At 43.0% G+C, this 24,782-nt stretch overlaps 1 protein-coding gene across 1 annotated transcript in view; it reads right to left on the bottom strand.

The window, feature by feature from the left end:
• Window positions 1-2,415: 2,415 nt before the first annotated feature.
• Window positions 2,416-24,782, bottom strand: part of vstm2a (V-set and transmembrane domain containing 2A) — a 61,452-nt gene continuing 39,085 nt past the window's right edge. The window contains exons 3-5 of the mRNA XM_056434228.1: window positions 18,217-18,267; window positions 15,279-15,615; window positions 2,416-2,502 (exon numbers count right to left, since the gene is read on the bottom strand). Of these exons, the coding sequence (XP_056290203.1) occupies window positions 2,423-2,502; window positions 15,279-15,615; window positions 18,217-18,267 (468 nt within the window). The 3' untranslated portion in view covers window positions 2,416-2,422. The remainder of the gene's footprint in view (window positions 2,503-15,278; window positions 15,616-18,216; window positions 18,268-24,782) is intronic.

Raw genomic sequence — 24,782 nt, 5'->3', positions numbered from 1 at the left:
CTGGATCGGCGGATTCTCGAGTGTATCGCCGGTCACAGAAAAAAGCTCTATGGCATTCATTATGTATCTGTTAATGTTTTACGAAGGGTAATCATAGTAAGTTTAGGTATAGTAATCGGCATCAGGAGAAAAGAATGGTATCGGAACAACTACAAGTTTTCATTACTCCAATATCAAATCAATTCGTCCTTCTTTGTTATTCAGTAAGTAGCGAGGACCCGCAGTCCAGCGAGTCCACTAGATTAGGATGAAAGCCTTATAAAAGGAGATGTTTCTAATATTCATAGCTATATATAGAGATTTTTTTTTTTTTTAGTCATACATTTTTTTTCCCCAAGTTCATTTCAAAGAGATGAAAAACCCACTTTGGATTCGTTAACACTTGAATATGAGTACATGACACCGTTGTTACAGGTACAGAACATCACTAGCGCCTTTTTAGATGGATGTTGAAAAAAAAATGAAAAAAGAGATAACATGCTGATTATTTCATATACAACTTGTACAGGTCTGTAACTTTTTACACAAGGGTTGGTCAGACTTTCCAATAACAATAGAATGAACCTCCATAAATCCCGTCTCAGTGAACAATCGGAATCGTTGTACATCACATTTCAAAACACAGCGATCCATTTTTCCAGTTGCAGCAGATTGGCGAATACACGACGTGACATGTGACGATGGATTAACTGTCCAGATTCACCCCCGGAGCTATTTGGTAAATGTGAGGGATGATCCGGACCCTTCTACCCTCCACCACATCGTGTTCCCACGCTGGAAGCTGCCGATCGCCGGATGAGTCGGGGGTCTGATTCCAAAGCACGACAAAGAACTCTTGAATGCTGAATCAGCAAGTTTCCCTCCAGCAGTTCTTTGGGAATGCAGTGCGACTATACATGGGATGGGGGGGGGGGGGGTACGGGGGGTATGTCATGTCAGTGACTGTCAGATCAGACCATACATCACCTGAAAAAAACCGACATATTCATGCTTCATCTTTACCTTATTTGGGCCATTAAATGAGCAGAAATCAAGCGTGTGCTTCGGGGGTCAACCAAGAAATTAAATATTGACTCTTATTGCAGGGCAACCGGAGCACTCGGGCTGCATGACCCTCGTGGTGGATAACATCCACTTAGACATGAATCAACTCTTCTTTTATTTATACACATTTCAGCTTGAATTGGAGCTTGTGTGTGTGTGTGTGTAATTGTCTTTTCAGCTCAAAAGTTAACAAAGGAGTAGCATTTATTTAATTCAGGTTATACTGTGAGACACCATTGTCGGTGTTTGTGTCAGATTGTCAAAAGCCTTTTGCTAAATAAAAGCTCTGCGAGGATAACAATCTCTATGAAATATCATCTGAAAATAAAGCTAAAAATATATTAGCGAGATATAAGAGACGCTCTGACTAAACTAACTCATTTCTTCATACACGGTGTTGATGACACTGCATCTCAACTCATCCACTCCGACGTCGACCTGCAACATGCGCGTGTGTGTGTGTGTGTGTGTGTGTGCGTCAGAAAACGAAACACACGAGCGGTACCTGTAATCCAAAGCGGGTGAACTCTCATTCACCCTCTGCAGTGAGCTGAGGTCAATTAAAATTAACCATCCAAACGGTCACATATCAGGATCTTCCAATGACGCGTACGTTGTGACATCCTTTTTTTAAATTCCTACTGCGATACAAATTAAGATGATGGGGAAGTGGGGAAGGACAATTTATCTATATATCACATCAAAGCTAGCACATTAAAATAAAGCTAAAGTCAACAAACTGTAACACCGAACTCCCAAACGGGTCGACTCGTGTAGCTCAAATAAGTGACATTGGCCTCGCGCACGCCACCAGGTCAATAAGCATGCTCGCCTGGACGCGTTTCGACCGCACGATGTCAAAGGATGCACGTTGGATCTTTTCCAGAAGTGAGAATTTAAACCCTTTTTGTGATGCTGGCAGTCTAAATTGACTTTGAATTGATCTGGTTTTCCTTGAGACGGCCTATTCACAACAGAGTCGGTATGGACAGTAATGCTAGGTGTCTTTAAAGAAAACATATATATATATATAGAATCATATACATTACACAAATATAGATTCTCCTTTTCTTCTTCTCGTGGGGACCGGAACAGGGAAACCATGAAAGGAAAAGTCATTCTTCCGTGAGAGTTGTCCAGCGAGCCGCAGCCGGCCGGACGAAAGGTATCCGGGCGTCGTCAAGGTAACGGGGGTTTGAGAGCGATGTGCTGGGAGCAAGAGCGGCGGTGGTGGTGGTGGGCGGGGTCATGACGCTCTGTGTGTGTGTGTGTGTGTGAGGGTGGAGGGAGGCGGGGCTAGGGAGGGATTTTTTTCGTGTTCACGTTGAGTGAACAGAGATCGAGATCGGAGCTGGGAAACCCACGTCAGTTCTTCAGATTACAGCAAGGCGGCCCTCACCAGAACGCACGCCAGCAGCAGGACGGCCGGGCCGCAGGCGGAGCCCGGTGTCCTGGTACCTGAGGGCACAAGAGGGACGCGGTTTGTTATGTCGTTGTTTCACGATGAACAGGGCGTCAGAGCACTGACACACAATGCCTCCAGCTGGAAGCCACAGAACCAGCTAGCGCCCATATATGGACGCTTCGCCACACCCCTCTGCCTAAAGGTACGTTCACACAAAGAGAAACGCGATTTTTAGAATGTGATGAACACTATAACATATATTATAATGTAATGAACACAATAACATATATTATGTTATGAACACTAACATATATTATAATGTTATGAACACGATAACCTATATTATAATGTAATGAACACAATACCATATATTATAAATTATAATGTTATGAACACAATAACATATTATAATGTTATGAACACAATAACTTATATTATATATTATAATGTAAAGAACACAATAACATATATTATATGTTATAATGTTATGAACACAATAACTTATATTATAATGTAATGAACACAATAACATATATTATAATGTAATGAACACAATAACATATATTATATATTATAATGTAATAAAAACAATAATATATATTATAATGTGATGAACACAATAACATATATTATAATGTTATGAACACAATAACTTATATTATAATGTTATGAACACAATAACATATATTATATATTAGCTCTGGGTTGTCTGGGCCGCCGTGCATTGTGGGGGATGAGTGGGGTGGAGGGCTCTGACCCTCTGTTCCTCCCCACCACCACATCTCATTCGGCTCCACCGGAGAGCCACGGAGGAGCGGCAATCACTCCGAGGCCAGAACACTTCACACGGGGAATATTAATCAGTCGCCAGCGGCGAGGCGCCGGCTCACGGTCGCCAGGCGCTCTGCAATCATCGGCTCGTTAGCCGCGTGGAGGACGCACAATTTAATTACAACAAAAAGGAAGAATCCTTTTGTTATTGTTGTCTTCTCCTCGGTGTTTTCCTGGTGGCCGTGAAGAACCTGAGAGTCTGAGCAGCTCGGCCAATCTGAACGTCTCGTTCCGCTTCACACAGTGTGTGTGTGTGTGTGTTTGTGTACGTGTGTGTGGATGATGACGCAATACGACATTATCCATCCCAGCATCCAGCCGGTGCTTCACAGGTTTAGACGATGCTCCTTTTAATTATAAGTTGTACACGTCAAAAATGAATTATATGAAAACACACATTTGATCTACCTCGACCTTTTTCTTCACTCGGACATATTTAATAATAATATTAATAAATAATAAGAAATAGCATGTTGAACATACTCCCTCCTTTTGTGTGTGTGTGTGGGGGGGGGGGGGGGGGCATTTGACATGTAGCCTGGATGAATTGAAAATAAAATGATATAAATACAATCGTTATCGTTGGATATGGAGGATGATGATGATTTATGTTCAATTTCTGTCTGTGTTTTTCTGTCTGATTGTTGGTATAGTTGGCTGTTGTGCTGTTATGTAATTGTTATTGATTTGTTGTTGTTATTTGTTGCCTGGTAACTTGTAAAAAACTTAAAATAAAATGATTGGAAGAGCACCATTTTAACCGAAGATCAACTCTTAAACTATTACTGACATCAACACACCCGCATTAAAATATTAAAAACACAAAGTGCTGATGACTCTTATGACGTATTCAGTAACTCATAGTTGTGAAGGTGCAGCTCGTCCACCATCTGCCCGATGGCTGCAGCCTCCGCTGCCCCTCTTCCATCTGTCCAGACACCATCAGGTCATGAGGTCACGCATCCCAAATGAATCAGGAGTCGGCTCAGAATGCAACACGATGATTTCTGAGTGGAGACACATTTCTTTACGTTCCAGACACCCTCCCGACTGCGTCGGCCCTCTCTTCTTGCCTCCTGCCGTACTGCACATGTGCAGGTTGACCTCCCTACAGCGCCACGTGAATGCTTCATCATAACCAACCGACGAGTTCCACAGCGCTCGTCTTCAATGAGGTCAAAATCACCGTGTGGCTTCCTCCTGCACGGCGTGACTAATCATGAGGAAGTGGCGAGGAGGTTTTGGAGGGTGAGCGTCTGAGCGGTGAACCCCTCCCCCCCCTGAGCCCGGTCATCAACGGTTCACCACAAAAAAAAGAAATTACAAAGAGAGGTGTTTATATATTTATGATTTATAAAGAAAATACTAGCAAAACTGTGATTGTCTGTGAAGGAAGTGTTTCCTGTTTCAGTTCAACAGGACTAGTACAAGTAAAATGCCCTGCTATAAGCCAATCAGTGCATGTGTGTGTATATATATATATATATACAAGATGTAGTGGAATATATATATATATATATAAGATGTATATATTCCACTATACATTTTTTGTATATATATATATATAAATAATATGTGTATATATTATTTCTATATGCTCTTATTTCAGACCAATCAAAATGAAGTGATTCATCGTTGCTCGATCACTTCGGTATCACCAATTATTAAGAAATGTATTTGTATTGATCCACAAGAACCAGCCGGCTCATTGGGACCCAACGAGGGTTCCACGGTCAGGACCGCCATCTTTAAAGACGTTAGAACCGGGATGTAAAACAATAATTTCGTTAAACACAAATAATCTCACTATGTGTTACTGGAGAAACAACAACACGCGGTTGCCGTACACTGAGCCAGATATCCTCCTCGTCGAGCATGAGGCGCTGCTCTGCTGTGCGCGGTCATTTCTTTGGCTCCTTCCATTCTCCAGATGAATTATTACAGATTCATTGAAGCAACTCTTAGCCGCGCTACAGTTCCTCTGGGATCTGGCGACGGAGCCACACTCGTACCGGGGCGGCTGGGGGATTGTTATTCATACATTATTGATTTGCTGTTGTCGAGATTTCTATTGCTTTAGTCGCTATTTGTGAAGTCGTTTTTCAATCTGGTCATCTGAGAAAGTAAAGCACGAGGATGCGATGGTATCCGGAGGAAGCTGCAGCTCCGAGGGCCACACACCAGCAACATGCTTTCTCTATTAATATGAAAAGTCATATCGCGAGACACTTTTCTTCAGATTGACTCACTTTACAGAATTAGTCTTCAAAGCCCTGAAGAAGACTTTCACAGACAACAGGAGTTTATACCTTTTGTCCTTAACTTCCTGAGTAACATCACGTTTCTCTAGTGTCACAATGTTGAGGTATATTCATATTTGTGCTTTTGCAACAGTCTGTAAGTCTTATAAGTTCATTCTACTCTTTGGATCGCCGTGCAGAACAAACACAGGACTTTCACCAAGGAGGCCGCCGCGTGTCCTGTAAGAAACATCGACTTTTATTCAGAAACAATATAAGAGAAAGACAACTAAGATTGGTTGTTATTAATTACCACTGGTTTTATTCATGGTTGTTATTAATTACCACTAGTTATATTGATGGTTGTTATTAATTACCAATGATATTATTGATGGTTATTAATTACCACTAGTTTCATTGATTGTTATTAATTGCCACTGGTTTCATTGATACCTGATGCTTCACACCGTTATCCATGTGGCATTGAGACATTCTGCCATCGTGATTCGAGGCTGATAGAAAACCTTTTTATTAAAATGCCAACATCACATTTTTTTTGTACAATCGTATTCTTTCACCGCCCAAATCTCGTGATCGTAGATGAGGGTCAGAATGTAGACGGACTGGTGAAGAGGCTCGACTGTCGGTCAGCGGCTAGAAGGAACGTCTTTCGCCCGAGTCGACGTGTCCTTGAGCAAGGCACTTAACCCTGAATTGTATGAATCGTGATTGTAAGTCGCTTTGGATAAAAGTGTCAGCTTAATGGCGTGAGATGAAGAGTCTCAGCTCTCTCTTCACCACACAGCGGTGTCCTTTATTTTGAAATACAGTCCGAATGTACGAGACTTATATCACACGTACAACACTGGTTTATCTTCATCTACGAGCCGGTATCTGGTGTCAAGTTGTTTCCGTGGTGTTTTCTCCTCGGCCCTGAAAAGGCACGAAAAGCCATCCACAAACAAGTGAAAAGCAACTCTGTCTTTCTCGTATAAATCACACGTTCTGCAGATTTTTCACTTCAAAAGGAACCTTTCACTAAAGGTGAAGGTACCTGCTGTGTTCCTGTGCTATTTAAAGGAAACAACAAAGGAGGAACATTGGTGGTGAATCCTTGTTCTACACTACCGATGCCTTTTTTAATTGCCGAGTAAAGAAAGAGTACAAACAAAGAGTCCGGCAATACAGCTGAACACACAATAAAAAAAGGACCTTTTCATTTTGGCAGTATCGTATTATTTCTCTCATCCTTCACCGAGGCTAAAAAAACATCTCCGCCCACTTCCTGTCACAGTTCGGTTTACAAGGTCGCGATGTCTTTACGAGTCATTTCAGATTAATGTACAGCCGAGTTCTTGCCTGGTTATTGCCGCTGAAGAAGGGAAGCTTAAAGAAATGTGAATAAGGGAAAACAAATTATTTTTTCATGACAAAAATACCGTGTCTCGGGGTTCAGAACCACGTGCGACGTCTGTCCTTGAAAACCAATGAGAGAGAATATCCGGCTAACGGGAACCTCGCCAGGTTCTGTCTCGGGGAACGCCGGGTTAGAATGGACCCACGCTGAATCCTCCTCATTTTATCCTACTTAACCTCACAAAAACACACACACACACACTGCATTTTGCCAAAAATGTTTCTGGCTGTGTGAGATGGCGACGTGGAATATCAATTCCAGGCCGAGCGAGAGGCGGCGAGGGTGGAGGTGAATCACCACGGGGAGCTCACGCTGGCTCGGTGCCAGGTCCATCTCATCCTGCTGATCCCCCGGACCGGCCCGCCGGCTCCGTGATAAAACCCTCTATCTTGTTGACTGATTCGTTCTATCCGACTGGTCTTTTTTTGGCTGACCGACTGGTTTAACCCAACTGGATGTCATTACCTTGCAGCTTGACTGTTCAACTATAAGTGTAGAAAAAAATGTGATCGCACCAGTCTAGCAGGGGGATGGAGGAAAAGCTCCAAAAGGACCATCCGAGGCGCTCGGAAAGGCTCCCAGCTGCAGTCGTGTGTCCTGGCCGACATCACGGCAGCCATCTTCCAAAAGCATCTCGCCATCAACGACACGCGTAACCGGAATCTATTCCAGCGGAACGCCCACCGCGGGGTTGTTACGTCTGTTTGAGTATCAGACCCCGTTTACACGATGGGAAAACGCATATATTTTCATGCGTTTTGGCCTTTCATTTACACAAAAACGGAGGTTTTATCACGGAAAACGATCATTTCTAAAAACTCCGGCCAAAGTGGAGATTTCTGAAAACTCAGTTTTTGTGTTTGCGTGTGAACGAGGTCAAACGGAGTTTTAGGTTGTCAAACGTCACAGTATGCGACTAAAAATGCTTCACGTCATGTGAACGTCCGATGTTTACAGTTAGTTTGGCCGCTCCTACGTCCAGTGTCGACTGCATTCCGGTACTTTCCTCTGACTGCCTTCATTTTCGTTGTCAGGTGCGCCCGAGTTATTTCCTCCTTGACATGAGGATACTCCTCGGAGGTCTCTGACGGGTTCTAAGAACAATGCCAACATATCCGTATATTTAGTTTGGCATGATTCCCAATCCACATTATCGAGTGCTTTATTTGTCTTATAATCGAAGGCGACTCGAAGCAGCAGCTCCACTTCGCTGTCTGTCCATACAAATGAACCTCGCGCCATATTTACTCTCGAAAGGAAAAGGAAGTTGGTCGTGTTTTTCGTAGTTGTTGTTGGTTTTGAGAATTTTGATTGGTTTGCATGTCTTTATCCTTCTCGTTACACTGCCGACTACAGGTTTGGCATAGTTATGATGGCGCCCGGCGATTTATCGGTTCATATAAACAGAAACTTTTTTGAAAACGACCTTGTGTGTACAACGTTATTTTTGAAAACGGAAGGGCAGAAATATTTGTTTCTGTAAATACCCGGCTATGTGTAAATGTGGCCTCACTGTTTACTTCCTTGAGCATAAATACGGATTTCATGAATGTTTTGTCGATAGTAAATGTTTACCAGTTGTCATGGGTTTCAATTAGTGCTGTGAAAAATAACGCGTTAACTCAGTTAATTAAATTACAGGTTTAACTTCGTTATTTTTTTTAACGCATTTAACGCATGCGCAGAATGAGCTTCCAATCCGTCTGTTGTTGGTCGTCTCTCCAGCAGCATGTCATTCTGCCTCTACGTGTCGCGTTAACATGACTCAGAGCTCGGATGCCGGCGTGTGTGCGCACATCGGGACGAAAAAAAGTCACTTGCACCAATGTTTTAATGCAGGGGTGCTCAATATGTCGATCGCGGTTGCCGCAGAGTTCAGATGCCGGTCTGCGCGCATGAAAAGTCACTTGCACCCCCCTAACTGTTACTCATAAAATGTAGTCAAACAAAAACGGAGCAAATCACCGTGTTCATGGCCTGGGCAAAGACAGCGCGGTCTCCTGGCTTCAACACGTTACTGTCAGGGAAGACACAGCGCACCAAAAAAATAGTTTTTTTGTAAAACTTGTTACCTTTTCTGATTCCGCTAGCTCTTTGCTAACTTCCGCTAGTACTTCCGCTAATACCTCCGCTAATACATCTACTTAGAAAGTGTATTCTGTACGTTTTCTCCGTCGAAATGTTGCAAGACCCGACTTGCTGCATTTATCGCGACTTTAGACATTGTGTGTTAGGGCTCCTCTTGTGAAAAATTATTACGAAATAAAAGAAAATGTATATGTTCTTTGCAAAGATGAGGATATGTTGAATGCTGGGATACCAAACATGCCCATGTTTACATTACATTACATTACGAATAAGAATATACACTTTTATTAATCCCCAAGGGGAAATTAGTTCTCTGCATTTAACTCATCCTTAGTTATTAAGGAGCAGTGGGCTGCGGTGAAGCGCCCGGGAAGCAACTGGGGGTTCAGTGCCTTGCTCAAGGACACTTCGACTTGCAACTAATGGGGAGAGCGGGGATCGAACCCACAACCCTGCGGTTGCAGGACGGCCCTCTTACCCCACTGAGCTAAAGCCGCCCCAAAGCTAAAGCCGCCCCATTACATGTCATTTAGCAGACGCTTTTATCCAAAGCGACTTACAATAAGTGCATTTCAACCTAGAGTACAAACTAAGAACAACAAGAATACAGGAAGTAACATTTCCTCAACATAGTCGAACTACAAAAGTACCATAAGTAAGTGCTATCTAAGTGCCACTGAAGTGCTAATCTGTGTTTTAATCCAGATATAGTCGGAAAAGGTGTGTTTTCAGTCTCCGACGGAAGATGTAGAGACTTTCTGCTGTCCTGATGTCAGTGGGGAGCGTGTTCCACCACTGAGGAGCAGGACAGCAAACAGTCTGGATGTAGAGTGATTAGCTCGAGGTGCAGGAGTCACAAGACGATTGGCTGTTGCCGAGCGGCGTGACGTGCGGGGTATGCGGTGTGACCATATCCGGGATGTAGAGGGGGCCCGATCCGTCTAGAGCACGGTACGCCAGGACCAGTGTTTTGAAGCGGATGCGGGCAGCCACCGGTAACCAGTGGAGAGAGCGGAGGAGCGGAGTGGTGTGGGTGAATTTCGGGAGGCTGAAGACCAGTCGAGCTGCTGCATTCTGGATGAGCTGCAGGGGTCGGATGGCCTTAGCAGGTAGACCAGCCAGGAGGGAGTTGCAGTAGTCAAGGCGTGAAATGACCAGAGCCTGGATCAGAACCTGCGCCGCCTTCTGAGTAAGAAGAGGACGTATTCTCCTGATGTTGTGCAGCATGTACCTACAGGAACGCGTCGTCGCAGCGATGTTGGCCGTCAGGGAGAGTTGACTGTCGAGTGTCACCCCGAGGTTCCTGGCAGTCAGGGTAGGGGCCAACACAGAGCTGTTGAAGGTGATAGTCAGGTCGTGGGTGGGGGAGCCTTTCCCTGGGAGGAATAGTAGCTCAGTCTTGTCAGGGTTGATCTTCAGGTGGTGAGCAGACATCCACTGAGAGATGTCGGTCAGACAGGCAGAGATTGACGTGGTCTGCGTGAGCAAGTCGTTTAAAGGGAAGGGGAGGGTCTTAAGGACGCCGGCATCCTCAGTGGAGTGGAAGTGGTAAACCCTCCTGTTACCTTTACATTTACTAACATATTTTACCCTCGGGGTCAATTTGACCCCAGCAATTAAAACCTCCAGAAAATTATTAGAATTAATATTGTTTCCCAAGTTTAAGTGTGAGGTACTTTATGTTTGTTTGTTGACTACCTAAATAGCCCATTGAATATATAAAAAAGTTGATATTTCTTATAAGTTTGACAGTGAAAAACAGCCTGGGGTCAAATTGACCCCAAAGAACACCGACATTAAACATTGAATGGGGTCAAATTGACCCGAAAGGTAACAGGAGGGTTAAGCATTCTGTTTAAGATGAAGATGTATTAATGTTCCATATGGAAGAAAACTGCTAAATACCTGCTGAGTTGCAGCACCATTGTATAGAAGAATGTATAAATGTATATATCCGTCTTTTGTCATAAATCTCTATGTTCTCACAAAATATATAGAGAATATCGGTAATATGTGATTAATCATGATTAATCCACAGAAACCTGTGATTAACCTGATAAAAATTTTAATCGTTTCACAGCCCTAGTTTCAATGAAAAGTACTTTACAGGTCAAATGTGATATAAATATAATAATATAGCATTTTTTTTGTAAAGCACTCTTCATTAAAAAAAGAATCTCAGAGTGCTACAGAGACGTCACGGTGGTCAGAGGTCACTGAGGACATGTAGGGCACAAAGATAGTGACATTTATTAAGTGATTGGGGATGAATTGGAGGATTCACGACAATCAAGGATGACAATATATTCCTTAGACGTAGTCTAATCACTTCCACCTCATTAAAATGTGAGTAAAAAGGGTAAAACATTTGAACTATAACACTTTGACGGTTTATTTATGAAATGTTATGTTTAAATATGTAAATAAGGCTTTATCTAATGCAAACTCCGGCCAATTAAGGAGAAATCCGCCGATGCAAATAGACAAAGTCGTAAAATAAACAACTCGATGTGTATTTTGGATGGAAAATCGTGCATATTATACAAGTAAAAAAAAAAAATCCTCAAAATGTACCAGAGCATGCAAAATTATGATTTTGCCTCTGAACCGAATGACTTCATGGAAAAACAAATCTAAAGTATCTCATTTGGACTCGCCGGATGTTCTGAGCTCGTGAGAGTGCCGTCATTACAACATTTTACAAATCCTAATGAGTATTTAGACGTTTACTACTTCTCCAAAGACCCCTCAGGAAGTACACTATGCAAAATACAGCTCTGCATATGTACACACAAACATAAACATGCACTTAAAAAATCCATTCACAAATGAGTGTGATCACATAAAAGTATGTTTGAACCAGAAAGGTTAAAAATAAATCTGCACTGATTATCAAATGGCAGAGAACTCTGAAGGTCACAGAAGGTCACATCGAGCCACATCTCAGTGGATTTACAGGATCTCAGAATCCGTTTTCCCCCCAAAAAGAGCCCCGTGTGAGGAAGGAAGGAGCCATCGAGGCGTCCACGTTAGCTAGGGATGACACATTGACGTTGCGTGCGACTGCCGAAGCAACACGAAGGCAGCCGTGTACAGCAGCTCCTGGAGTGATGACTCACTGGTGTTCTCTCCTCAGACTTGTGCAGTTTAAGAGATATACGGTGCTTCTTAAAAACAAGGTCAGTGTTTCCTTCCTTCCTGTGGATGGATGCTTACGCAAGAAGCTTGAGTCCATATTAGTTTTCCTTTCCTCGTGCAGTAACCAGGCTTGGCCTCCGGACTTTTTTCTCTTCTTCTTCTATTCTCTCCTTATTTTTTTTCCCGCACCGCAATCACCTCCAAGCTTCGGAGAAAAACCAACACTGCCAAAAACGATGGAGGCCGAGCTGTGATCTAACAACTCCTGACACGCAGCCGCTCCACCCGGCAGAGATGCCGACCGTCCGCCTGGAAGAGAAGCGCCTCGTTGTTTACAGAACGCAGCAATGCGGAAAATGAAAAATATCTGCGCTCTCTCCGAGGTTTAATTTCACCCGGGAGCGTTTACCTGTTGTAGCTCATGTGCCCGGGTAACGGAGCTAGCCGTCGCCCTCAGCCGTAACACCTCGCTGACGCTCAGAGGAGGCGGCGGCGCACGGAGAGGCATTTATCAGTGTCACCGACTCACTGCTACACGGTTGTCAGCATAATTTGGCTGCCTCATAATCTCTGACTCGGCAGCCTCGGGGATTATTCTCCATTTTTTAAATTTATTTTTTGTACCTATATTCAATGGCAAAGTAATATCTTTCCATGTTTTCGCCTCGGGGTGCAGAAGTCTATCTAGAGCACGGCTCTTACTGACCAGGTAGGAAATACATTCATTGATGGAGAAAAAAAATGAATGCAAGAATAGTTTACGAGAGCAACAAATAAATGAATAACAGGAGCCAGATCGAGGAAAAGAGGTGTACACTGCTGCATGTGGAGCGGCGGTGAGGAGGCTGACATGAGAGAGATATAAAATAAAGAGCATAAGACAAGACTACATAACGGTCATGCAAATAATGTATGAGGGACGGTTGAATGACGATATCAGAACAAACTCGACAACGCTGATTAAATATGATTCAGTTTCCACGTTGGCTAGTTCCTGACTGTTTCGAAACGAAACGTTAGCATATGTTTAGCTAAAAATTGAGAAAGCAACATTAACGTTCGCGAAGCTCCGCATTTTGGTTTGTTGGCCAGCTTTATTGTATCTTGAAAATTATACTTTATTTATGCATAAGATGTAGCTCTCTCCCAAAACATGTGTCCAATCATTTGATCTAGCATGCTGGTTTTAATAAAATTAGACATATATTTTTCGATTGCTTCCATATTATCGTAGTCACAACAAACGATATCAGTGGTCTCGTTTGAGTTACAGGAGTATTATGAACCCACGGAGTGTTTTGTTCCTATGTGAATTACATTATTACAAAAAAAACTCAAAAAGTTGAAAAGTCTTAATAACCTCAACTCACAAAACTAAGTAATACTCAGCATTCCCCTGACAAATATTACAGAAAGTGAGTTATCGACTCAACAATAATTAAAGCGATACATGATTCCATTTCCTGCAGTGGTGTTTGCGGATATGATTCACGCTGCACTCGTCGTGTATGAAACACAAAAGGTAACTTTGCTATTCTTTGCTGAACGTAATTACAGACGAGCTTTTATATTCCCGTGATGGAGACGCACTGAAGTCAATCTCATGAATTCCATTTGTTCATGTTCAATGAAAAACAATGATAACTTAAAAGTCAGCGTGTCTCGCACTTTGATGTGATTATAGCAAATGTCAAATAATTCAAACAGCATTACATTTTGTGTGTAGAGAAATGAGACTATATTGCGCATGTGCCGCTATCAGACCTTTACCTAAGTACCTTTCTACCACGTGTTCCAATTCCACCACCGTGGCAAAGTCTGGAGTGAATTCGGATTATAATTAAGAACGGCGAGATTCAAAAGGAAATACATGTGGAACATAATGCAGAAAGTTGCTCCTGATTGGCCGGCAGAGAGTCCCAGAGCTCGGCAGCCTGAGGCTGGAACACCCTCGGTGAGAAGGTGAGCTCTAAGAAGCTCCAGAGGAGGTCTGCCTGAGGAGCTCACAAGCTGCTCGTGGGGGGAAGAACATTTCTAAAACATAGCTGGGGGCCAGACCACGTGGTGCCCCCTAACATTACCAGAAAAAAAAATCTTCAAATCAATTTCAGAACTCGAAAGGCTGGAATGTGTTCTCGTCTCCCAGGATTAGAGGAGCAGCAGCGTTTTGGGGATGCTGGAGGCAACTGATACTTCAATGAAGTGAACCGTAAAACTCCAAATGAGATGTTTTTCAATATCGATAGGGACTGGGAGAAAAGACCTAATGTTGGCTGCACTCCTCATCTGAAGACTCACAACCCGAGTCAATTGGTTATCGGTGGTATTAACATGAGTATTATTGGAGTTGTGTGGAGCTGAAGGGCTCAGCACTTCACAGATGTATGCAGGGATTAGACTTTACAAATCAATATGTGAGGATACGTTGGACATGTGCAACCACATGACCGCCTCCTGCTTCCATAATAATTATCTATTTAATTTATAAAAGAAGAAACAGCTGCGGGTAGTATTTTAGGGTTTAGTGTCTTCAAGGACACATCGACTAGGGTGGGGATTGAACCACCAACCCCCTGATTGGAAGATGTACTTGCTGACCACTGACCCACAACCTTCAACAAGATGTAGACGAGGTAAGTCTGTTCACAACCCTCAGATGCTGAAGATTCTCGGCTCATTGGCTGGACAGGGTGCATCATGGGAGTGACTCTCTGCCTTGAAACGTGGCTACCTTTATGCGAGGCAGTTGACTGCTGTATAGAAGCTGACGTTGTGGTAGGTTGTTCTCTAGCTCAACCCAACCACCAGGAAGGTTGCTGACCAGACTAGAAGCTGGTTGTCAAAGACTCTGACCGCCTTCTGATTCGATAATAAGTATCCTGTGGAGCAATTTAGGGTTTATTGTTCTCAAGAACACATCGACTAGGGTGGGGATTGAACCACCAACCCCCTGATTGAAAGACGTACTTACTGACCACTGACCACTGACTAGATTGTTCTCTAGCTCAACCCAACCACCAGGAAGGTTGCTGACCAGACTAGAAGTTGGTTGTCAAAGACTCTGAGTCCACAACAAGTCTTCCTCGTTACGTCCCCCTCCCCCCCGGGGCCTTACCTGAGCCAGGGTTTTGTTTCCCTGTGTTGGAGGACGTGTGAGAGGTGGAGGTGGAGGCCACCCTCTGGTCTGAGCTCATGCTGTCCTGGCCCAGAGGCGAGTTGGACTTCCTGGGCTTCTTGTCCGTCAGGTGCAGCGGGGAGCTCTTCTTGGGAGGCTCCAGTGGCCGCCGTGGCCGGACCGTGGCGTTGACCCTCAGCCAGGCTTGGGCCTTGTACTCTACGATCTCCCCGTAGTTGGCCCGCGTCACCCGGCACTCGTACAGGCCTTCGTCGGTCTTGCCGACCCTAGAGATCTGCAGCTTGTGCGAGATGTCGTTGCCCTGGACCTTCACCGTCTGCGAGAGGGGTTAAGAGACCACAGAGTCACGACGGTGATGCGACATGACGCATGATGGTTACACTATCACAACATAGAAAATACAAGCAGAAATCACTTTTACTAAGCAACCTGATGTTCAACGGTGAACTTTACTTCCAACATCTCGTTTTGTAAATTTAGTAAACTGTAAACTGCTCAAACTGGATCGTCTCGGGAGCCGACTACTTTCTGCCTGATGGATCGTGGAGGTTATGGATCATGGAATATGCCGACTACCAACTCTTCATCCACTCTGTCATCTTCATTGTGTTGTTACTGTGTTTTAAGTTGTGTGTAATGATTCCTTCTGGTCACATGACATCTATTACACCTGTCCATCCTGGAGAGGGATCCTCCTCTGTTCTCTCCTCAAGGGTTCTTACCTTGTTTCCCCTGAAGGGTTGTTTGGGAGTTGTTCCTGATCCCATGTGAGGTCAAAGGTCAGGGATGTCTATATGTACAGATTGTAAAGCACTCTGAGGGTAATTTGTAATTTGTGAAAATGGGCTATACAAATAAACTGAAATGAATTGAGTGGTTAGAGTGGCTATACCTCCAACATCTGTTTCTATTGTGTATCCAAACATATACAAACTTGGCGAATGATGATTACAGATTAAATCATATTGCTAGACGCACATGTCGAGGTTTTAAATGGTGTTTCGTTTTAGAAAATATGGATTTTCCTTCCATCTTCCTCTGGACCTTGAGGACTCCGAACTACCTTTTTATTGCCTTTTTATCCATCAACCATCACATCACATGAACCAGGGTAGGACATTCACATATGTTTTGGGGGGAAAGTTTTTCCCCCACTGATTGAAATCCATGGGCGATAAAAAATGAAATTGGGGGCACTTTTTTAAACTTGTGAAATCACATTTAACAGTTGTTCAAAATAATAAATACACTTATTTAGGCTTAGCAATTGTCATACACATTGTAATAATAAGACTTTTAGGCAGTAATCTACAAATTCAAAGTTTTTTTCTGAGATTTTTTTAAACAAAAAACAAACAGAAAACATAAATCAGACAATCATATTCAATTGTATTCTTTTTTTGTGGTTATTTATTGTACTATTAACAATTATAACTTATTTCTTTGTTTTTTTTAATAATAAAATGTATATTTATTAATTTCTTGTGTACTACCTATACCGGCAGGCCATACAGATAGGACACACACAACAAGAACAAAGCACTATTAAATTATCAGAATTATTAGGAGATTATGTGGCATTTTTTGCCCCTTCGAGTGACATCAGGGCAACTCAAGTAATTATTTGGATAGCGACTATTTCAAAATGTGTCCCAGCTTATTTACTCTTGCAATACACTGTCGATGACTCATGGACAATGGACCCAGCTGTAGCAATGCAGTCACATTGAAATCCATGCGGTTCCATTGCAGCGTGAAGGTTTTACAGAGTCCTCATGGAAACTGGTTATCAATAAAACAGCTGAATGGTAATGTGTGGTTTTGGCACACATTAAGGTACTTAATCACAAAGACGCAGCAATCTTATAAACCCAATATTAGCATTAATTAAGTAGCGCTGCTCATCGATTTGCAACGTTGTCTGCAAGTCTGGTCGGTTTGAATACATTTGGCGAAAAAAAATTAAAAAAAAATGTAAGCACTGCTCCATTTCATTAAATATTCATGGATCAAAGTAACATTGCAGGATGTACTGTAACTTATTTAGCATGCATTTAACCCCTAATTGCTGAAATCTGAACTTTGATCTGCATGAATGTTTGTATGGATTATCAAGAGAGGGAGAGGTCCACACCTCCTCTCTACCTCCATCTGCCTGATGGATCGTGGAGGTCTGGATCGTGGAATATACCAACTATTCATACACTGTCATATTCATTGATTGTGTTGTTACTGTGTTTTCATTTGTGTGTAATGATTCCTTCTGGTCACATGACATCTATTACACCTGTCCATCCTGGAGAGGGATCCTCCTCTGTTCTCTCCTCAAGGGTTCTTCCCTTGTTTCCCCTGAAGGGTTGTTTGGGAGTTGTTCCTGATCCGATGTGAGGTCAAAGGTCAAAGGTCAGGGATGTCTATGTGTACAGATTGTAAAGCACTGAGGGGAATTTGTAATTTGTTAAAATGGGCTATACAAAATAAACTGAATTGAATTGAATTGTGTTGGCTATCTCTGTGGAACCCCCACATTGGGAAGAGGGCAGCGTGGGCGGTCTGGAGGAACCTAGAGCCCAGACCCCCGTCCCCCCTTTTTACATTGCACATCGCTCTCCGACTCTCTGAGGACTCCAGTCAGGTCGGTGGCAGGAAGTGTGAGCTGCCGCGAGCACAGAATGCGCATACAGAGTGACAGGAAGGGGGGGGGGGCAGAGCGGTTGGTGGGGAAAAGGAACCACTCCGACAGCAATAATACACTGCCGCTGATTTCACTGATTAGCTCCTTTCTCTGGTTGCAAGGTGGATTATTCCGGGGAAAAATCAGCTGCTGTTGTTTGCTGGGAATGAAACGCCATCAAACTGGCGTCCTGACACAATGGAGGAAGCTCTGGGCTGCAACCAGGCGTGGAACTGAACTCACACTTATTTTTGTGCCGTCGTCATCGGGATCCGGCTCGTCTACCATCTCCATCTGGAAGCACAGGGAGACAAGAGAGAGAGAGAGAGAGAGAGAGCGCGTTAGCTGGGGACACATTGTCGTCTGTGTTACGCGAGTCTCTTTAAAACTACAACTTTCTGCTGACGGTTGGAAATCTCTCAACATGCCGTTTACAGACTAAGTGATTGCATCGCTGGCGGAAAAAATAAATGCAGAGATGTCGCTCCAAGCCAGTTGTGTTTTTTGATTTATCCTTTTTGATTATTTGAGTGGCTCTTTGGAGAAATTAGACTGTTTTCTAGCTACAGCACTGAATCACGGGGGGGGGGGGGGACACACAAAAGTCGTCCAGAGCGGCAGGATGACGCGTGCCAGGCTAACAGCTTCCTGAGACAAGTGATGCATCAAAAAACCTCCATCAGCCTCTGCAGTAAAAGTTATATTATTCATGAAAACTTATGGCGAATACTAAAATGGCATTTTCGAGAAAAGAAATGAAAGCGCCAAAAGTCGTGAACAGGCGTTGTCGCTCCGGGGGCTGAAGAGATGCTCCTGTCTGAGCCCCCGGTGGCTACCTGCTAGCACTGCGCCGACAGCCCACATCATTAACCAGAGCATTGATTTTAGAGGCCATCATATATTTATCTCACATTGGATGGAAAATGGACGTGTGCCCGGGGAGGAAGAAAAGAAGAGCTGAAGAGGAGGAGGAGGAGGAGGAGGGAGGAGGAGGAGGTTTCTCCAGAGGATACAGGAAGCTCGGTGGTCGAGCCGAAAAAAAGAAGAGAAAAACCCAGGCCGGGTTTGAGGGAGAGATAAGATGGCTACTTATGAGCGCTCCGTCACGGCAGTAATTACCTCGGAGCACCGGGGTGCTGTTCTCTGGAGGCCGGCTGGCCGACAGGTGATTAATGAGCAGCAATAGGAGCCATAGCGTCCCTCCGTCTGCATGTATGCACGACTCTCATGTCTCGACTCCGCCCCCCCCCCCCCCCCCATTGAATCCAATGAGACGTCTTTAACGGCCAGGCAGGATTAATCGTGCTCCGGTCTCGACTCTAAACGGCTTCAAGTCATCAATTTCAGATTCTTCCTCCTTTATAAACTTCACGGCATATCATTAGAACTCTTTATATGTTTTCATTGTTCCAGTGATTAGTGCATTATCAAGGCCTACTGTCGTATATATATATATAAGATTCATATTATACAATTATTATTTTCTATGGTATTTATATATCATATTAAACTGAATATTATTATATGATATATATATATATATATATATTAATGTACTGAATTGTCTGAAACAAGCTCACTTTAACCCAAACAAGGTTTATAGGGTTATATTAGATTTAATATGTATATATGTGATTTACAATATACAATATTTATATTTTATTATAATATATGTATGGTATTTATATTACATATTTTTATTTCATGGTATTTATATATAATATACTGAATATATATATATTTATATATATATATATATACTGAATTGTATAAATAAGATGTCCTTATTACATCAGTGTTGGAATTGCTCCATTGATTATTGCATTATTAAGGCCTACTGTCGTATATATATATATATATATATATATATATGCATTTGACTGACTTGACTTATGAGTTACTCTCTGGGAACGTCCTCCTACTTCACAATGTTCTTGTCACTTTGGCTCCCTCGTTCTCTTCATCATCTTTAACCCTTTTTTTAAGGAAAGCCAGCTCTAAACTTTATAATCCAACGTATTCGGATCCTTTTGTGTTCCTTCAAGACATTTGTTGTGTCGGAGTAAAGTGTGTTCATTGTTGACTGCAATGGGATGCCCAATTAGCATCTGGTCAATTAGCTGCGCTAGCTCGAGAGGTGCAGTAGAACAGTGGTTCTCCATACACAGCGCTGTGTGTCCGTGTCTCATTGAATATAGAATATATACAGTTTAGTTTATGAAATGACACTTTTTCGTTGGACTCAGTCGTCACATCATCTTACTCAGCGGCCCCTCATCAGGAGGACATTGCTCTGGGAGATAATTAGTTATATCATAATTAGGAATAACATTTCCATCATATTAGCTTTAAATGACGTGTATATATTATATATAGTTTTGAGCTAATTGGCTTTTTATTCACATTTAACGATGTATTATTTCCTTTCAGAGCTGCCACTGAGCTCATCCAGCAAATGAGTCAGCATATCAACTCCAGAAAAGCTCTCAAGGTGCATCAGGGTTACACAACTACACACGCACACACACACACACACACATACACAGCATCCAGCTGCACACTCATCCCACAAAGACATATTTTAAAGGAGCCGACAGCTACGAATGAAGGACAATATCAATAATGTGTTGGTGTGTCTCATGCGGTCCTCAGGTCCGCTGACGGGGATCACCGATGTGGAATAAATCTACATCTGTATTTACATTATTTTGGATTTGCAGCCACTGAAACCCAAAAGCTGAAGCAGTGCTTTACGAGCGTGAACCCATTAGTCACCCGGCGCTGTGCAAATGCTATTAAGGTAATTGTGACTTAATGAATGTCCAATATTAATTCAGAATCAGGGCATTCATCATGAAAAGATGTCGGAGGTTGGAGAACGTGTCAGAATAATCACTCTGTGGCATTTACTGTCTCAACTGGTCGAGTCAGACTTTCTCTCTTCTTTTTTTCTAAATTTGGACCTAATTTTTTTCCCCCTGGGTAAGTTTTGGGGGCGCGTCAGCAAAAGTAAAAAAAAAAGTTTCCAATGACACCGTCTGAAATAAAATCCTCCATTATTTTCCCATTTATATTTCATTCCTATCGCGTAAAGAGTCTTCGGAGCCGAAGCCCGCTATCTCGATTCCGATCGCTTGTCTCTTTATTGCGAAACCCTTTCCACCGTGACACGGACATTCTTAATGCAAATCTCAAATTGACTCCTCGTAAAAAAAATAAAAAAATGTGCTCTGCAATTATTGTGCATCCTAAAAAAAAAGAAGAAAAAAACAATCTCCGTCGAGTTGCTGGCGACTGAATTAACGTCACATGAAGAGAGACGGCATTTAAACTGAAATATGGACACGACCGCCCGGCGCTGCTGTGATTGTGTTTCGGCTCTCGCTGTGACGGGAAACGGGCCCCGACCCCGAGATGATCGACGCGCACCGCAGATTTATTGAAATGATTTTATCCGGCGATCATCGTGCACAAACACAAACGGCGAGGGGGTGAAACTCCGGCCGTGGACTTCACGCGACACGTTAAACCCGCTGATCTGAAGCTCTGGTGGCGGGTGAACTGTGTTATTAAAAACTGCAAGTGGATGGATTATCACCACCACAATGTGATGGTATTGAAATACACATGAAAAGAAAAGACCTCTAAATTGTCGTTTAAATATGTTAAGAGGCGATAATACATCACTTTAATACAATCTGCCTCAAGATGTGTGGATTTAAGGCGGCTTGTCCAGCTGCACCTCATTTGATCTGGACCAAGAGACTTTTTTTTAAACAATAATTAAAACTTGCATTTTGGTTCCTATTCAAAGTGACATTTTAAATCCCAGTAAACATGAAGTCATCCAGACTTCCGGCTAACGATAAGTATCCACGCGAAGGAATCACAGGTTCACGCTGCACTTTAATGCTTCTGATTAGTATAAGTATTCTTTGATTATGATAAATGATTAAAAGCATCATCAGTCAGACTCATTTGCAAAGGAATTCAGCTGATTTCTGTCTGCGGAAATATAAGTTTAGTCAATGAAATCCTATGTTACAATTGACGGACGTTGGAGTCGTCTTCTTCGTGCTGAACATGCGGACCGGAGGATTCTGGGATTCAACCGCCGATCTTCCAAACGAAGGACTCCAACTAAATCAGGACCGTCACCTTGGAAACCTCTGTTTGAGAACCCAGAGTGTCGTAGCTTAAAGATGAGCGCCACGAAATGATCCGGATTATTCGACGAGTTTGGTGTGAGAATGTATTTTATTTTTGTGCCTTAATCGCCAACATTCCTCAACAGCTGTGGACTGAGTCCTCTGCACATCTGTATTTATGAGTAACGGGCCAAATGTGCAGTCTATGACGCAATATTGTAATATTTCCCGTGCAGGAGACGAAGGTTTCATAGTCCAACGTGTCTCAGAGCTCTTACCCGCTGTGTCAGAGTCTCAGAGTCAGAGAGCGAGGCTTCTTTGGAGAGACGCCATTTGCGCCGATGCTCAGTAGTGATGAAAGAAGAGATCCGTCATCGAAGAGGAGAAGACAACATCGTCTCCACGGCAGCAACAGGGAACACAGACCAATGTAACCCATGACTGAATACTGTCACTGGTTATACGCCCGTACAGCCTCTCTGATGGAAGGCAATGAGTCGATGGCCTATTGATGAGGAACGTGGGGCGCTATGAGATGAAGTCGAGATCGATGAGGCAACCGCCGACACGCCAACCGTCACAAACTGAGGATGTTAAACAAGGAAAGAGCATCTGTGCAGATTTCTTATTCAAGATCTTACTTTTGATGCTGAGAAAGATAAAAAAAATACATCTGCAAAATGGCAGCATGGAGATTAAGAGGAGAAACACGTCGTTGGTCTGAATCCATTCGATGAATATCGGAAAAAGACGTAATCAGATCAGAACAATCTCGGAAAGACACAAACAGTCCGACCGGCTAAACCAACCGCACACATCAATACAGAGAAACATGGATGCCTGCATTATATGTTAAACTCCAGCTTTGTCTGCCCACTGCTTTGACGAAAGGTGTGATAGCAGAAGCCGTCAGCCGAAACACAATACGTATCGTATCGCCATATTCATTCTTCTTTTCCTCATAAATCATGAATGAATCATCCCCAACCTCTTGGAGATTTTACAAATATTCATCTGATGGAAAGTAATACAAACTATTTGTGACTGAATGTCATAACAACACAATGAGTCAGAAACAAGTCGATGTTTCTCAGAAACACACAATGCCACATGGTTAACGTTGTGAGAGGAAGGTTCGGTCGAGGCTGCTCGTCATCAATGAGCGCACAATTAATAAAATAAACTAACAAACACCCTCAGCAGACTTTCTTACACTACTTTACAAGCATGACGACGTCACGTAACAACGATTACTTTTGGTTTCTGAGGGACGTGAACAGAGGTCCGAGTAAACTATGTAATATATAATATATTGACACATGGGAGTGTCGGCGCTTCTATAAAGACACAAAACCAACGTTGACAGCATTTCAATCCTTTCAAACACGTTTTTATTGTTTTTATTATATCCTAAAAAAATAGGTTTGTGAGTTCCTGACTGACAGCATCCATGTATGATGTCATCAGCAAAAAATGAAGAGGTTTTTATCGTCAATGTTATACAATGAAATTCCGTTTGATGCTCCACAGCCAGTAGCAGCAAACAACAAAGATAAACTATGTACAGGAGAACAAATACACAAGAGGAATCCATTTGAAAACAAGTCACCAAGTAAAATAAGATAGATGTGTGCGTATGTTTTAATAGTGCAAGAGTATAACGTGTCAAGTGTCTCACTAATACTGTATCGGCTGATAACACACGAGAGGAATACATAAAACTGTCTATAAAGCAATTCCAAAAATCAAAAACTGTCCTTGCACGAATTTACCAAACAAAACCACCTTCTCTTCGCTTCTCTAAATGAGTGGGAAATCCCCGAAAATCATGCAAAAAGTGTAACGTTGGACTCTTTCCTCAATCCCAAACCATCACAGCTCGACTCAAACTCACATGACTCCCACGAGAGCGAGCCCAACACTCCCTCGTCTCCACGTGACGTCGATCATCTTATGAAAGACATATCAACGAACCTCCGGGCCAAGGCAACGGTAGCGTGAGGCACCTACACAGCGGACAGCTCATTGATACCCTGTGACACATCACCAATTGTGATGGATGCGTTTGGCTCCATTGAGATCCATTAGAGCCAGGGCAACTTAATCACATCCCATAATGAGCTATGCATGCCTCATGCATTGCAAATCCGAGAAGCTGTCGGAGGCGGCGGCGTGCCCCCATCTTTAGAACAGAGTGAGGCCGGAGTGGGTGGAAAGTTAAGAGCACATAAAGCACAGTAGTCTACCCCGTGGAGAGCGTGTTAATTACAATGCTCACTGACTCGGGCTTGAAGATGTTGTGGGTCTGAGCTTAGTTGTTAACCCTTAATTACATCCCACAGCTGACACAGGTCCCATTCACTCGCAAACACTAAGCCCCTTCACAGCCCGTTGGTTTATGACCAGAGCTATGGTAATTACATGTGAAGCCTGCAATTGTACATGGAGAAAAACATGAAAGTCCTCAAAATTATGTACAATTACTCCATTACTTTATCCGGTGAAGGGGAAATGGTCCTTTTGATGAGCCGTCGCAGGAGTTAAAAACCAGAAGACGTTCTTCTTGAACTGTGAGATGTTCTGCAGCATGTCAGGTTACTGGAGGAATCAACTGCCCTCTGAGTCTCCTCCACAGGGTCACAGCCGGAAATACTTGGTTAA

This window comes from Pseudoliparis swirei, chromosome 16, assembly GCF_029220125.1.
Source record: "Pseudoliparis swirei isolate HS2019 ecotype Mariana Trench chromosome 16, NWPU_hadal_v1, whole genome shotgun sequence".
Taxonomy (NCBI): Eukaryota; Metazoa; Chordata; class Actinopteri; order Perciformes; family Liparidae; genus Pseudoliparis; species Pseudoliparis swirei.
The sequence above is the reverse complement of the archived record's forward strand: the minus strand, read 5'-3'. Positions and strand labels throughout refer to the sequence as shown.